The following is a 15,575-nucleotide window of genomic DNA, read 5'->3' as shown; positions in this document are numbered from 1 at the left end:
TGGACACATCATTACCCACCGCTCAATTGTTATTGACCAATGAAAATTATCCGCAAGCTGATAATTGGCTGACGAAATTGTTGGTGTTTATCCACAAATAAAATATGTAAAATAATATTTGTATTCTTCAATTGAGGATATAATGTCATTAGCCTTATTGATAACGATATTTGATTTATTGAGGAATGGTGACTATAATATTTGACAAATATGCTAATACAGTAGATAGTACCTTCCAAGTGCCCAGTTTTTACAGCGGAGACAAGTTTCTGAATTTGTCGAAGCAGTAAAAATATCTTTATTGCATTTTACTGTAAATCGAAGTTCAGAGTCCAGAACTATTAACATATTAAACGTTAACAGATTCTGTAAACAAACATTTTCTTTAACAGGCATATGCTCTTTGAAACAGTATATTACTCTCCTGTTTCTATTCCACACATTTTACACTCCCACTGTATTTTACATACAATTTGTGCTCACGCCTACCGCCATAAGTTTGCCATAAATTTCCAATTCTCCCATTTACTTCCAGGGCTCCAACTGATAGCAGGTCGCACACGAGCATCACGTTTTGGTCTGCTCCACTTTTTGGCCCGACAATAACACGACCACTGACGTTTTAAATGTCAATTGCAACGCATAACGGCACATAATTTGGCGAAGATGCGTGCGAGTGGAGGAATGCCGCAGTTGAACAAAGCATTTGTTTAGTGGGGTAAGAGCGCATTGTGGCATAGCGTTGTGTACGAACCTACCTTAACATGCCGGCCGGCGCCTTGAATACCACACAAATTTGCCTTGCAACATGCGGGCACACGACTGTGCGAATTGTTTGCGATTGTTTGTGGGCACCTTCTTCTTGGTTTATATTTGCCTTTTGTCTGCGAGACCACTGTGTTTATAAGTACAATGTGAAATGCGCCGCAGGATTTTTAAGCCAACGCGGGAACGCTGAGTCCTTCTATGGCTTCTGAGCAGACAGATGCACGTTTTGAAAAATTATCTTTACTCCTGACCTAATTTTTCAATTAAAGGCTCATAAAGCTGATTTTAGCGTAGCACTATCCAGTACAGTCGGTCATAGGTTACTGAAAAAGAGTCGGATTAATACTCAGGCAAGAACTGTTAAGTTTGGGATCAATTTCTACTTGGACAAACAAAACCAGAAATGTTCATATTTTTCTAAACTCTTAGAACAACTATGAATTCTCTGCCAAGATACTAAAGTTTAACTATGTTGGTCTATAAAATAAATAGATATAGAAAGGACATGACGTAAATCAGTCATCTTAAATACATACCAAGGAATATAATAGAGAATATATAATCTAGTTAAGAAAACCAAATAATATACCTCTCTAAAATCCACCAGGTCCGAACTTTCACAAAAAAATAGAGACGAATGCGAAAATTTTCAGCGAAAAGTAACGGAACTAAATTAAGAAAATATAATTTTACGAAATGTAACAAAAACGAAAGTGACTTATAGAGCGTTTTGCGTGGGACGGTTATACTTTTTAATATCCTAATGACCTTGTAATAGCATCTGTTAACAAGAGTGATTCTGCGATTGATTTCGTGGCTGACGAAATTGTTGGTGTTTATGCTGGAATCTAAATAGACGAAGTCTTTTACTACCTCGAAGTTAGAACTGCCAAGACTGGCACGGTCTTGTAATCGCTGAGAACATTTGCATGAAGACAGGAGGGACTTGGTTTTGCCCTTTATTTCATTACTAGCTTCGCTTCTATTTCCACGTTTGAAAATGCTGAACATACAGCTCTGTTGTTGCAACCGACAATGTCGATATCGTCGGCATTGGAAATGATAGTGCCGGATCTGGTTAAGATCTGCAGAAATCGCTCGATAAAGGGTCGGCTTGAAAAGGGTCTGAAAACTCTACCAAATTCAGACATGGCGAACATTTTCGTGCTGTCAAAATCAGCTTTGAAATCGCCGACAAGATGGTGCGTGTCAAACTGTTTTTCTTTTTGGAAAATGAGTTGGCGTATGGGGAATAACTGGTAAATGGTTGATTTACTAGGTCGGAAACCATACCGAAAAGGTCCAATCAGTTTGTTGATGCTGGGATTTAGTCGTTCATATAGTTCACTTGATAATATCTTATATGCCATATTCAGAAGACTGAATCATTAAAAAGCAATCTATACTTTTTTCATTAAGAAATTTACACTACGATTTTCATTAAAATATTCGCCCTTCTACTATATTTTTTAGATTTTTTTCTAAGGTCCTTAATTTATAACATTAATTTTATTATCATTTATTAACATATGTATATTTCGACACTATAAAAATACATTTTACGCAAAAAATATAAAAAAAGTTTCCAGCGGCCAACTGACTTAAAAACGACTCCGAATTTCTAAAACTTTACCACCGTATTTGAGCTCTTTACATGGGATGACCCCCTTAATTATATTTGTAATTATGTATACAATCATTGTCTGCGAGTTTTTGTTCACGCTACACGACGTAAGATGTCGCTGCTAAAAATAGCATAACAGATAACAGCTGATCGATTTCCGAGTATCAACATCAACATTTTAATTGATCAATTAATTTGGCTATGTGAAAAAGTTTTGAGAACTTAATTTCGAGTTATACCACGTTTGGTATATTTTATTCTAGTTCCATTCTGATTAAGAAAACGATACTGGTTTTTCCAAGTAATTATAAGTGCGTCGAAAGCATAAGTTCTTCTCTCACCCATTGGAAACGATAAAAAATACCTAAGTTGAATTTACTAAAGAACAGAAAACTTCTGCCAATAAATACGTAAGGGTCAGCTAATTGAGAACTAAATTTCAACGTACCCCATACCACTATTAGATTTATATCCAGAAATATTAGAGTGATATTTTAAGCGAACTTATGGTTAAGTCTGAAACTGTCGAATATTTGGAATAATACTTTTTGAAAGTATCTGAACCGCTCGTAAACTTACACATGTACACATTGGAAAATATTATTTTGTTGTCACTCAAAATTCAAAATTGTAAAAACAAGGAATTTCGCTTTACATCAAACATTTGGGCTTAATAACTGGTTTTGACCGATTTTTAAAACATTCACCGATGCTAAAAGATACAACGCCCGACTTCATAAGCAGAACAAATTAACATAAACCCTTTCCTCCTTATTGGCAATAACTTTACGGAAATAATGAAGGTTAGTGAGGATAAGGATACCGAAAGCAGCAAGCAAAACTCAGGTAATGAATACAATCCCGAATACATATGCACTTGCAACCCTGAACAAAGTGCTTACGATCAGACCTATGTCTGGTATCCGAAACAAGTGAGTATTAAAGAACTCGAATATGTGCGTCGGATGGAGTGCGAGTTCACAAGTCTACAACGCGCTGTTCTGTCACTAACCACACAATTCGCTCGGTTACAATTCGGCATACGACAAACTGTGCAAGCTGAACCCTTTGAACAGGACGCTTTGCTGCGCGATCTCGAGCATTTAGCATCTAATACTGCTTACGGAGAAAGCGATGAGTTGCCACGTATTGAACGTGATTCCATTAGTATGGGCGATGTGCGTCGCAAGCAACATTTCATACTCAATCAACTCCATCAAAGAATGGCCTCAATGACCGAAGCAGACATTTCCCAATTTGCAGCGGATTATGGTGAATCACAAGCTGCTCCCAAAGGACGAGGGACTAGAGGGCGGGGATCTAGAAGATATTCAGCACCGCAATCCTCCGAACCAGATTATAATAGATACCAGCAAAATAGATACACGAGTGGTCCCGATTCGGAGTACTCGACCTCGAACAAAAACAGAAGTGACCCGTGGAGAGATACTGACGGCGAGAGTGACAGAAATCGCTCGAGAAGTTCAAGTACCAGTCGCAAGGGGCTAATAGAATTGTGCCTGCAATAGATATACAAGCTAACTACTGCTGATGGAAGGATGCTTTCCGAAAGAGACTGCAGCTGTATATTTTGAATTTAACGAGGAAGGTAGTGTGTTGTTGAAGTCGGAATCTATCAGCAATATAGCAATCAAGTTTAGTGAATGCTTATTCCAGAAATCGAGGTTGCGCTCAAAATATATATTGTTGTAAAGTTTTGACTTTTTATAATTATGTAACTGTATATATTTTAAGCTACATACCTCGTGGTATTGCGAAAAGGATAAAAAACAAAGAATATAACATTGAATTATTTGTATTTTGAAAAATGACTAACTTTTGAGAACTGTGCCTGGTTCACGATCATAAGCTGAATTCGAAAGTGGTTTTAATGTAACACGATCTTTTACTTGTACTCAATATAAAAAGTTTTACGGTGACTTCTAACGGTATAAAGCAAATACAGCTTACATAATGATAGCTGGGTCAAATATAGATATTCCAGTCGGTGGTAAGATATGGAATATCTTTCTGCAGCTTGGAAAACGCAACAGATTGTAAATTGTGTCCGTAAATCATTTAATACATATTCAAGAATATCAACAAGACGTATCCAAATTACATAACTATCGAATTCTCAAATCTATATAATTTCAGATCACAAAAGGGCGTGTGATAATATCCATTTCGAAAGGTAAGGTTATATTACAGGCGCGGGATCGAAATCTAGCCGAGATTATTCTGTCGTTGTGCGGTTTCCATTCTATAAGAGTATTGCGAGCAAAATTCGACAGCAAAATACCAACACCACTGCTTCGAGGTTGATTGGTTGGTTTGCCTGAATACTGAAGGTGCATACCCGCGGTCTTTACTTCGCTAAACTCTGGCCATCTGGTTTCAGACAGGCCAAGGACGCTGATGTTGTATGCTAGGGTTTCCCTAATTACTTGATGAAGTCGTGACGGTTCTAAGAGCGTACGTATGTTCCAGTTTCCAAATCTTATCCTTGTTTTCATTGCAAATTTCGTCATCAATTCATGGGGTTGGTTATTATTGTTTCTTTGTGTGGTTTCTATAATCATGGTGCTGGGTCTGCCAGCGAGCCTCCAGGCCAGCATGTGGGCAACAGAATTTCCTCTGTGCGGGTTGAACTATATATAGCAGCCCTCGTATAATAACGCAATTATCTTTAATATCGAATGCCAATAATAAGGTATTCTCTTCCACATATTCTCGTACAACTAAGTCCATTGCGAAATATTTCAACTGTGTGTATAAACACGTATTATGTATGTCAAAAAGAGAAATTTTTGTTCTCAGTCAAAATTCAAAATTAAAAAATTTCATTTTTTGGATAAAACGTTTGTTTACTATACTTGGCCGTTATATTGTAATCAACTAATTTCCGTAATAACGAAAAAATACCTCTGAGTCGCGTTATTGACCGACAACTTAGAAGAGCTTAACTGCTTCTTCGTTGTGGAATTTTTTAAGGCAAATAACGTTGTTTATTTAGAGTGATGAAAAATAAAGATGGCAAAAATTCGGGTGGTAACAGTCCAAGCGATTCTCAGCACGCTGATGTAGAAGGCTGCAACTTTGGACTAAAGCCGTTTGAACTGCTCTACCTTTGGTATCCGAACCAAGAAAGTGTTAACCACCTTGAGTATATCCGTCGGCTGGAATGCGAGTTTACGTGTCTCCAACACGCCTTTCTCACACTTACCACACAATTTGCACGTTTACAATTCCGCATACGACAAATAGTGCAAGCCGATCCTAGTGAACGTCATGCTCTACTGCTGGAACTCGAACACCTTGCATTTAATCCTGACGAAGAAAAAGACGAAATGCCGCCCATCAAACGGGATACCACAAATTTGGGTGAAGTACGGTACAAACAACATTACATACTAGATCAGTTGCGTCAACAGCTTACCACACTGGCTGAGGCCGATAATTGGAAACCCGAGCCGGAATTGCATGCAGAACCACCCGCACCAGGATCTATAGACGAAGCAGTATGCTGCTGTATGAGAAAGAAACGAAAGCCACCACCGCCGCCGCAGCCACAGCCACAGCAGCCACAAACGTCCCATATGAATGGTAATGCATACATGGCAAATGCGGAATCCAGATACTCGACTTCGAGCAGAAACAAAGCTGAAATGGCTATGGGAATGAGAGCTGATGTAGACAGCGAGGCGGGGCCATCAAGAACTTCAAGTGCAAAGCAGAGAGTATCGTACTCTAAGGAGGAGGCGTTAGCATTTGCATGCAATACCGATCCTTCCTTCTCCATAAGAGCCTCAACTACATGTATAAGCATTTGCCCGGCTGACGAAGGAAATGCCATGGAGACCAGACCATGCACTTGTAGAAAAAATAACCATATACAGGATTCCTAAACTATTTAATGCCTACAATTTACAAATTCCATAGCGACTACATCCTTAAATATTTATGGAAATATAAGATTTCATTACGTGGATTTCATAGAAATAACTTACATTTATATTGTATATTTTAAACCATGGCTTTTGCCTTTTCTCTTCCCCTATGCGATACTATTTTGATTCATAATGATATCTCTTGTACTCCTTTATTTAAGATACTTTTATATATAGATTTTAAAACAGTCAACGGTCATAATAAAAGTATAATTAACAGATTTTTGTGTGCTTTCCTTCTTTTAATTTAAGAGGAAGAGAAGCTGTAGAGGTATACTGGAATTTTAATCCATGCTACATTCTTCTTCTTCTTCTTCTTGACTGGCGTAGACACCGCTTACGCGGTTATAGCCGAGTCCAAAACAGCGCGCCACGTATCCCTCCTTCTGGCAGTTTGGCGCCAATTGGTTATACCAAGCGAAGCCCGGACCCTCTCCACCTGGTCCTTCCATCGGAGTGGAGGTCTCCCTCTTCCTCGGCTTCCACCAGCGGGTACTGCATCGAAAACTTTCAGAGCTGGAGCACTTTCATCCATTCGAACAACATGACCTAGCCAGCGTAGCCGCTGCTTTTCAGCTCATCGTTCCATCGTCTGCGGTATTCGCCGTTGCCAATGTTTAAGGGGCCATAAATCTTCCGCAAAACCTTTCTCTCGAAAACTCCTAGTGCCGTCTCATCGGATGTTGACATCGTCCACGCTTCTGTACCGTAAAGTAGGACGGGAATGATGAGAGACTAGTCCATAGTAGCACCTGTTGGCAAGAGTGATTCTGCGTTGGATTTCCAGGCTGATATTGTTATTGCTGTCAATGCTGGTTCCCAGGTAGACGAAATTATCTACAACTTCAAAGTTATGACGGTCAACAGTGACGTGGGAGCCAAGACGCGAAGGCGCTGACTAATTGTTTGACGAAAGGAGATATTTCGTCTTGTCCTCGTTCACCACCAGACCCTTACGCTTCGCTTCCTTATCGATATCATCGGCGTACGCCAGTAGCTGTACACTCTTATAGACGATTGTACCTTCGCTAGTTAGCTCTGCAGCTCGTATTATTTTCTCCAGCATCAGGTTAAAGAAATCACACGAGAGTGAGTCACCTTGTCTGAAACCTCGTCTGGTAAAAACGGCTCGGAGAGGTCCTTCTCAATCATGACGGAGCTTTTGGTGTTGCTCAGCGTCAACTTGCACAGAAGTATTAGTTTTGCGGGGATACCAAATTCAGACATCGCGGCGTAAAGGCAGCTCCTTTTCTTGCTGTTGAAAGCAGCTTTAAAGTCGACAAATAAATGGTGTGTGTGTCGATCCTATTTTCACGGGTCTTCTCCAAAATTTGGTGCATGGTGAATATCTGGTATGTTGTTGATTTTCCAGATCTAAAGCCACACTGATAAGGTCAAATCAGTTTGTTGACGGTGGGCTTTAGTCTTTCACACAATACGCTCGACAGAACCTTATACGCGATGTTGAGGAGGCTTATCCCACGGTAATTGGCGCAAATTGTGGGGTCTCCCTTTTTGTGTATTGGGCAGAGTACACTGAGATTGGTCCAATCGTCAGGCATGTTTTCTTCCGACCATATTCTGCAAAGAAGCTGATGCAAGCACCTTGTCAGCTCTTCGCCGCCGTATTTCCACTCGTGTTGCGATCGATCGCAACATTGCGAGGTAGGCAGTCTGTTTTCTCTGCACTGCGAGACGACAATCCTTATCATACCAACTGTAAGTAAGGAGTTTGATATGCCGTCCCACAGCTCCCTTAGACCGAGATGCTGATGAGTGCTCGCAGAGAGCAGGAGTGCAAGTCGAGTAGAAAATCGTTCGGCTGTCGGTTGTGATTGCAGCTTCTCGATGTCGAACCTTTCTTGTGTTTGTTGACGTGTGCGCTTTTCTACACAGAGGCGGGTGCGTATCTTAGCTACTACAAGATAGTGGAGCTGCCTTTACGCCGCGATGTTTGAATTTGCTATCCCCGCAAAACTAATACGGCTGTGCAAGTTGACGCTGAGCAACACCAAAAGCTCCGTCATGATTGGGAACGACCTCTCCGAGCCGTTCGATTCCAAACGAGGTTTCAGACAAGGTGACTCACTATCGTGCGACTTCTTTACCTTGATGTTGGAAAAAAAAAATACGAGCTGTAGAGCTAAATAGAGAGGGTACAATCTTCTACAAGAGTGTACAGCTCCTGGCGTATGCCGATGATATTGATATCATCGGAAGCAACAACCGCGCCGTTTGTTCTGCGTTTTCCAGACTAGATAAAGAAGCGAAGCGAATGGGTCTGGAAGTGAATGAGGACAAGACGAAATATCTCCTGTCATCGAGCAAACAGTCGGCGCACTCGCGTCTTGGCTCCCACGTCACTGTTGACAGTCATAACTTCGAAGTTGTAGATAATTTCGTATACCTGGGAACCAGTATCAACAACACCAACAATGTCAGCCTCGAAATCCAGCGCAGAATCACTCTTGCCAACAGTTGTTACTTTGGACTAAGTAGGCAATTGAAAAGTAAGTCGCTCTACAAGTCGCTTATCATTCCCGTCCTGCTTTATGGTGCAGAAGCTTGGACGATGTCAACATCAGATGAGACGACACTAGGAGTTTTCGAGAGGAAAATTTTGAGCAAGATTTATGGTCCTCAGAACATTGGCAACGGCGAATACCGCAGACGATGGAACGATGAGCTTTACGAGGTATACGACGACATTGACATAGTTCAGCGAATAAAAAGACAGCGGCTACGCTGGCTAGGTCATGTTGTCCGAATGGACGAAAAAACTCCAGCTCTGAAAGTGTTCGATGCAGTACCCGCCGGAGGAAGCCGAGGAAGGGGAAGGCCTCCACTCCGTTGGAGGGACCAGGTGGAGAGCGACCTGGTTACACTTGGGATCTCCAACTGGCGCGGAACTTTGAAAGAAAGAGACGAGTGGCGCGCTCTCATCGATTCAGCTATAACCGGATAAACGGTTCAACGCCAATCACAAAATATTAGCACTAAGAACTTGACTGCATACTTAGTTATCCTCTTTTAAAAAAGACTTCTCATTTGATATAGTTCCAAAACATTACTATATTTGCTGCGGTATATGTGATATGTATTGTTACATGTATGTAGTGTAGGGTATTATAATTTACCACATGATTGTTTCTAACATCTAAAATATAGAGATGGAGATATATACTAACGGGTGATTTTTTTGAGGTTAGGATTTTCATGCATTAGTATTTGACAGATCACGTGGGATTTCAGACATGGTGTCAAAGAGAAAGATGCTCAGTATGCTTTGACATTTCATCATGAATAGACTTACTAACGAGCAACGCTTGCAAATCATTGAATTTTATTACCAAAATCAGTGGCAGAAAATCCGCTTTTTATCGACAAATTTTGTTCAGCGATGAGGCTCATTTCTGGTTGAATGGCTACGTAAATAAGCAAAATTGCCGCATTTGGGGTGAAGAGCAACCAGAAGCCCTTCAAGAACTGCCCATGCATCCCGAAAAATGCACTGTTTGGTGTGGTTTGTACGCTGGTGGAATCATTGGACCGTATTTTTTCAAAGATGCTGTTGGACGCAACGTTACGGTGAATGGCGATCGCTATCGTTCGATGCTAACAAACTTTTTGTTGCCAAAAATGGAAGAACTGAACTTGGTTGACATGTGGTTTCAACAAGATGGCGCTACATGCCACACAGCTCGCGATTCTATGGCCATTTTGAGGGAAAACTTCGGAGAACAATTCATCTCAAGAAATGGACCCGTAAGTTGGCCACCAAGATCATGCGATTTAACGCCTTTAGACTATTTTTTGTGGGGCTACGTCAAGTCTAAAGTCTACAGAAATAAGCCAGCAACTATTCCAGCTTTGGAAGACAACATTTCCGAAGAAATTCGGGCTATTCCGGCCGAAATGCTCGAAAAAGTTGCCCAAAATTGGACTTTCCGAATGGACCACCTAAGACGCAGCCGCGGTCAACATTTAAATGAAATTATCTTCAAAAAGTAAATGTCATGAACCAATCTAACGTTTCAAATAAAGAACCGATGAGATTTTGCAAATTTTATGCGTTTTTTTTTTTTTAAAAAGTTATCAAGCTCTTAAAAAATCACCCTTTATTATAAATATGAAAATTATCAAGGTGACGAAACAAGTTGGTTTTACAAATGTCTTTACGTCTTTAAGACGGAATATAGCTCAATTGCTAAGCGCACATGAAACACATGAAGCTAATAGACGAGTTCATATGTTTTGGAGGATACTGCCTTTCCTCTAATAGGTTTACTGTACATATATATTTATATTCTACCTACTACTAAAGATAGGCCAACTAAATTATAGGGTGGAAAAATGTGGATTCGAAACCCCATGGTCTACTAAAAATTCGATGAATGAATGATGGCATACAGTGTCACATATTCGTTTGCAGCCTTACTTTTATTTTTGTTCCTTCTCTTTCTTTAATGAATTTTTTCTAAAACAAATTATAACTGAAGTAATATGACCGAGGTAACGGGAATTACTATTTAGTACAAAAACATGTTTTCGTTGATGTTATTTTTATTTCAATTAAATTTGAAAATATGATAAAAATGAGGTACATGTTCGTATACAGTCTATACTATAGACGCACCTTTGTGAGGAAGTCGAAAACATTTTTTGACTAAAAAACACAACTTGATTGTTTGTTTTATAATTAGATACATGTTTAAGATTATATCACGAGTCTAGAGGGAAAATACCTCACAGACTCAGAAACGCACAAATCCATCTTTACCATAAGGAAGGTTATTCAAATCAGGAGATCGGGCTCAAAATCGAAAATTCAGAAGCAGTCGTGAGCTCCTTTAAAAGCAAATTAAAAATGATGGCTTGAAAAAACCAACAAAGGACAATGTAAAACTTAATATTCGCCAGATAAATCATATTAAAAATCAAACCACTAAAAAATGTTGAACTGCACGCCCACTAAAAATAGGTCTCAATAAAGTGGTGATATCATGTGTTGTTTATATGATTTGTTAGTATCTTGGTGGATCTATTTAGTACATAGACAACATATATTGGCATGAGGGAGTAAGTGTTAGCTAGGTAATTTGTCGTACTGTATTAAGCATAAATGCCCATCGTATGTGTTACTTTGACACCTAGATCCGCAGCAATCCTTCAACCGAACACCAAATCTAAAAAAACAACGTCTATATACATTAGGCCTTAAAAGATTCTGATAATACATCAACACAAAAATTTTCATTGACCATAAATCTTCGCAAATAGGTAAGTTATGTATAACACGCCACGTAACTTAATTTTCCTTTACCACCGACATCTATAGCGAATCTTCCAAAATTTCCCATACTGTTTTCAATAAATGTCAACACGGAGAAATAAAATGATTTACTCACAGCAGCTAGTCTCAACGCCAAAATCGCACATTTGTTCCTCAAGCCAGTTCGTTGACCCCAAGGTAAGCGAAACTGTTGAAGCGCGAAGCAAACATGTAGCCATGGCGAGTGTGAGCACAATGAGTTTGAGAAAATGCGTATGTAGCAAGCAGCAAAAATCGCATTCTTCCAAATGGCCAATAGTTACATCAGTTACCCATGTTTATGTGCACACAAAGCGGGTAGACACAAAGCGATACGAAAATGTACAGCAAATTTTTATGCGCCTAATTAATTATTATATGCGCTTGCAAGGCTAGGCAAGGCAAGCTAGCAGAAAAACTAGTTTGCGATGTGCGGTTAGCGCGCTTAGCGTCTCCCCTCGCACACTCAGTGATCAAGCCGGTAATTTCGCTACCCCGATTTCCTGTTGCCAGCATTGTGTGCAGCGACGAATTAAAAAGAAATCAAATATTAAATACAGCTAAAACGCTGCCCGTCTTCCTCGGTGTGTAGCGCTGTGTGCGCGCAGACTCCGGTGAGATGTGCCGAAGCGCGGCCGGATGAGCTAAGGGTAGATTTAGCCGACTGCACTGCGTTGTGGCACGGATGCTGGCGGCGGCTTCTGGTGGTGGCTTCGCAGCTGCGCGCTTAGGACGTGGCTATTTTTAAATCAACGGATTTCTGTTGCTGCTGCCTGTCGCTTCATTCATTAACCTCGTGTTCTTGCACTCAACCAACTCGCACACGAGGGACTCAGCCACAGCCAAGGCAATCAGTCGGCAAAATGCTGTAGATACTTTTTGTGTATTGTTTTCCTGCCTGTAAATTTATTTTTACCAGCATTTGTTTAGTCGTGGTTTGTTTTTACCAGCCAAGGGCCAAACAAAAGTGGCGCACATTTGCCACACATCTGTATTCTTTATTGCTCGCTTTCAACATCATCATCCTACATCCTTCGGGTGCTTATCTGCGCACAACAATTCATTATGCGTTCATTGTTTGTTTTCTTTTAAGAAATCAGTTTTTGTATGTAGGCCCTATTTCTTTTTCTATTTTTGGCGCAGGCGTCACAGCTCCAGCTCCGTCTGCTGCCTGCCTGCAGCGTCGACGATCATTAGGAGGACATCTCCAGCGCCGATGGCTGTGTGTGTGTCGGTATCTGAAGAGTGGCCTACCTGCTTGCTGCGTGCCACATCTGGCGGCTGCTTGGTTTAGATTTTGTCACGCTCTTCATTACGGTAAACGCCAGCGGCAGTTGGGATACGCAATAAATCAATGACCAGCAATAATTTGTGGTTTCCAGAGTGATTGTTGATGTACAGGTGTGATACTGAAATACTTCAAACAGTAGTCCTGAAGGCGTTTCACCTTTTCAATTCGTCAAGAGAGTTCAATGACCCATCAGGGTGTACATTTGAAGTAAATATACCAACATACATATGTACATAAATTTTTGATAGTCCGAAATCGAATTGGTTTTGGCAAATTTGTTGCATTTGTTATATTTACGCACAACATGTCAATGCACTATATTTTATTAAGAGCATCATAAAATAAGTACTAATAGGTAGAAAATGTATTTTTAATATATGGCCAAATGAGTCGTTGTATGAAATGAAAAATTTAAAAAAGTTGTCCTTCAATATTTTCGCCTTGCAGAAAAGACAGCAGCATATCTTATGGATTTTATTGTTGTTTAGGGCAATTTTTTTTTTGATTTTTATTTCAAAAGGATTTCATATAAGGACATGCTTGCCAATTACACCCGAACAGAATACGTCAAGTCTTTGTTTTCCTATTAGATTCTCTAAAGATTTTGTTTTTTAGAAAATATAGGAATATCCTGTTTTATCATTTTTTGTACTCTCGCAACAAAAGTTGCTAAAGGAGTATTATAGTTTTGTTCACATAACGGTTGTTTGTAAGTCATAAAACTAAACGAGTTAGATATTGGGTTATATACATATATCAAAATGATCAGGATGACGAGACGAGTTGAAATCCGGATGTCTGTCTGTCTGTCCGTCCGTCCGTCAGACCGTCTGTCTGTGCAACGGATAACTTGAGTAAAAATTTAGATATCTTAACGAAACTTGGAACACGTATTCCTTGGCACCCTGAGGAGGTTGCTTTCGAAAATGGGCAAAATCGAACCATTGCCACGCCCACAAAATGGCCTTTAAAGTGTCATAACTAAGCCATAAATAAAGTTATAAAAGTAAAATTTGGAATAAAGTGCGGATCATATTTGGATGTAATTTTTTTAGGGAAGTGGGCGTGGCCCCGCCCCCAAATCGGTTATTTGTATATATCTCGCAAACCAATAAAGCTATATAAACCAAACTTTCTGCAGTCGGTTGTCCTACGGACCCCACCACACACTATGAAAATAGCTGAAATCGGATAATAACCACGCCCACCCCCCATACAAAGGTTAGGTTGAAAATTACTGAAAGTGGGTTAACTAACTAGCGAAAAACGCCAGAAACACTAAATTTCACAGAAATAATAGCAGAAGGAAGCTGCACTCAGAATTTTTTACAAAATGAAAAATGGGCGTGGCATCGCCAACTTATTGGTCAAAAACCATATCTCAAGAACTACTCGACAGATTTCAATGAAATTCGGTATATAATATTTTCTTGACACCCTGATGACACGTGTGGAAAATGGGCGAAATCGGTTAACAATCACCACTACTTCCCATGTAACTCAATTTTGAATTCCATCTGATGCCTTCACTTTATAATGTATACTTAAGGAAGCAATGAAGACAGCGGAATAAAACTTTACACAAATAGTGCATATCATCTCTAGCTTCACTTGTGAAAACATTGTCGAAAACGGACTATAACTTTTCAAAGCCCCAGATATCGAACATGTTGAACTAAGCGCCTAAGGGTAAATTTTAAACGAAAATACGGGTAAATCTGAAAAAAGCTGAATTAAATGACCTAGTATGAAACCTTCAGTTTCACAAGAACCATGGGTTCAAGAATACAACAGTGGAAGTTACTGGCATCAGGAACGAGTGTAACCATATTTCATGCAATATAAAGTTCATAAACTTGACATGAAAGAAACATACAAAAGTATGTCACAGATTCTAAATTCAATAAACAATAATATTTACAAGTGGGAAATATGTACTTTTAGATCACAGTCATAGGATTGTTACTAGGGCTTCAGAGTGGATTTACTAAGTATTGCTGTTTTCTGTGTCTTTGAGACAGTAGAGCAACAGCAAGTCATTAAATGAAAGGTCACAGGGTATTCAATGTATTTCAGGTCAGCATAAGTAAAGAACATACCTATCATTGATCCCAAAAAGTTTTGTTATCTCCATTACATATTAAGCTTGGATTGATGAACAATATGTTAAAGCATTGAATAAAGGCGGAGATGCATTAAAATATCAACATATTTGCTGGACCTCAAATTCGAAAAGAAATAAAGTATGAGAAATTCGTTTAAAACAATCGTTTCTAGGTATTTAGAAAATAGTAAAATAGAAACAGTACTATTGCAAAAAGGGTTGTCGCATGTCCCTTAAAATCTACTTCCTCCGCTCACATTAAAACTTCAATGAACAATAACCCAGGAGAAAGGAAAGACCAAGACATTCTAATAAAGGAAGAACGATACCAAGGCAGAAGGGATCCGCCAATGATGAGATATTAGTTCCTTATGACGGAAAGCGATCAGCAGTATAGTCGAAAGTCAGTAATCACGAAAAAATTGTATACAAAAGATTTAGTATAAATGTATGTTGGATCCGTTATAGTAAAAAGAACCCGTTATTTTTAATTAACTTTTGTTTATTTGAACTTACGGTATAAATTA

General features: G+C 39.4%; 2 protein-coding genes across 2 annotated transcripts; both read left to right on the top strand.

Annotated features, from left to right (window-relative positions):
- The first annotated feature begins 2,959 nt into the window (after positions 1-2,959).
- Rundc1_2 (uncharacterized) lies at positions 2,960-4,211 on the top strand. Its single transcript, XM_011188430.3, has one exon. The coding sequence runs from the start codon at positions 3,190-3,192 to the stop codon at positions 3,919-3,921; it is 732 nt and encodes a 243-aa protein (XP_011186732.1). The 5' UTR covers positions 2,960-3,189; the 3' UTR covers positions 3,922-4,211.
- A 978-nt stretch (positions 4,212-5,189) lies between these two features.
- Positions 5,190-6,563, top strand: Rundc1_1 (uncharacterized). The gene has a single exon (XM_011188429.3). It carries the CDS (start codon positions 5,413-5,415, stop codon positions 6,298-6,300), a length of 888 nt encoding a protein of 295 aa, XP_011186731.2. The 5' UTR covers positions 5,190-5,412; the 3' UTR covers positions 6,301-6,563.
- The last annotated feature ends 9,012 nt before the right edge of the window (positions 6,564-15,575 follow it).

This window comes from Zeugodacus cucurbitae, chromosome 4 (assembly GCF_028554725.1).
Source record: "Zeugodacus cucurbitae isolate PBARC_wt_2022May chromosome 4, idZeuCucr1.2, whole genome shotgun sequence".
NCBI classification, from domain to species: domain Eukaryota; kingdom Metazoa; phylum Arthropoda; class Insecta; order Diptera; family Tephritidae; genus Zeugodacus; species Zeugodacus cucurbitae.
This window is presented reverse-complemented; position numbering and strand designations above follow the sequence as displayed.

Bases quoted from the DNA above. Each gene is read 5' to 3' on its own strand.
- Rundc1_2 (XM_011188430.3), top strand. From the start codon at position 3,190: ATGAAGGTTAGTGAGGATAAGGATACCGAAAGCAGCAAGCAAAACTCA.
- Rundc1_1 (XM_011188429.3), top strand. From the start codon at position 5,413: ATGAAAAATAAAGATGGCAAAAATTCGGGTGGTAACAGTCCAAGCGAT.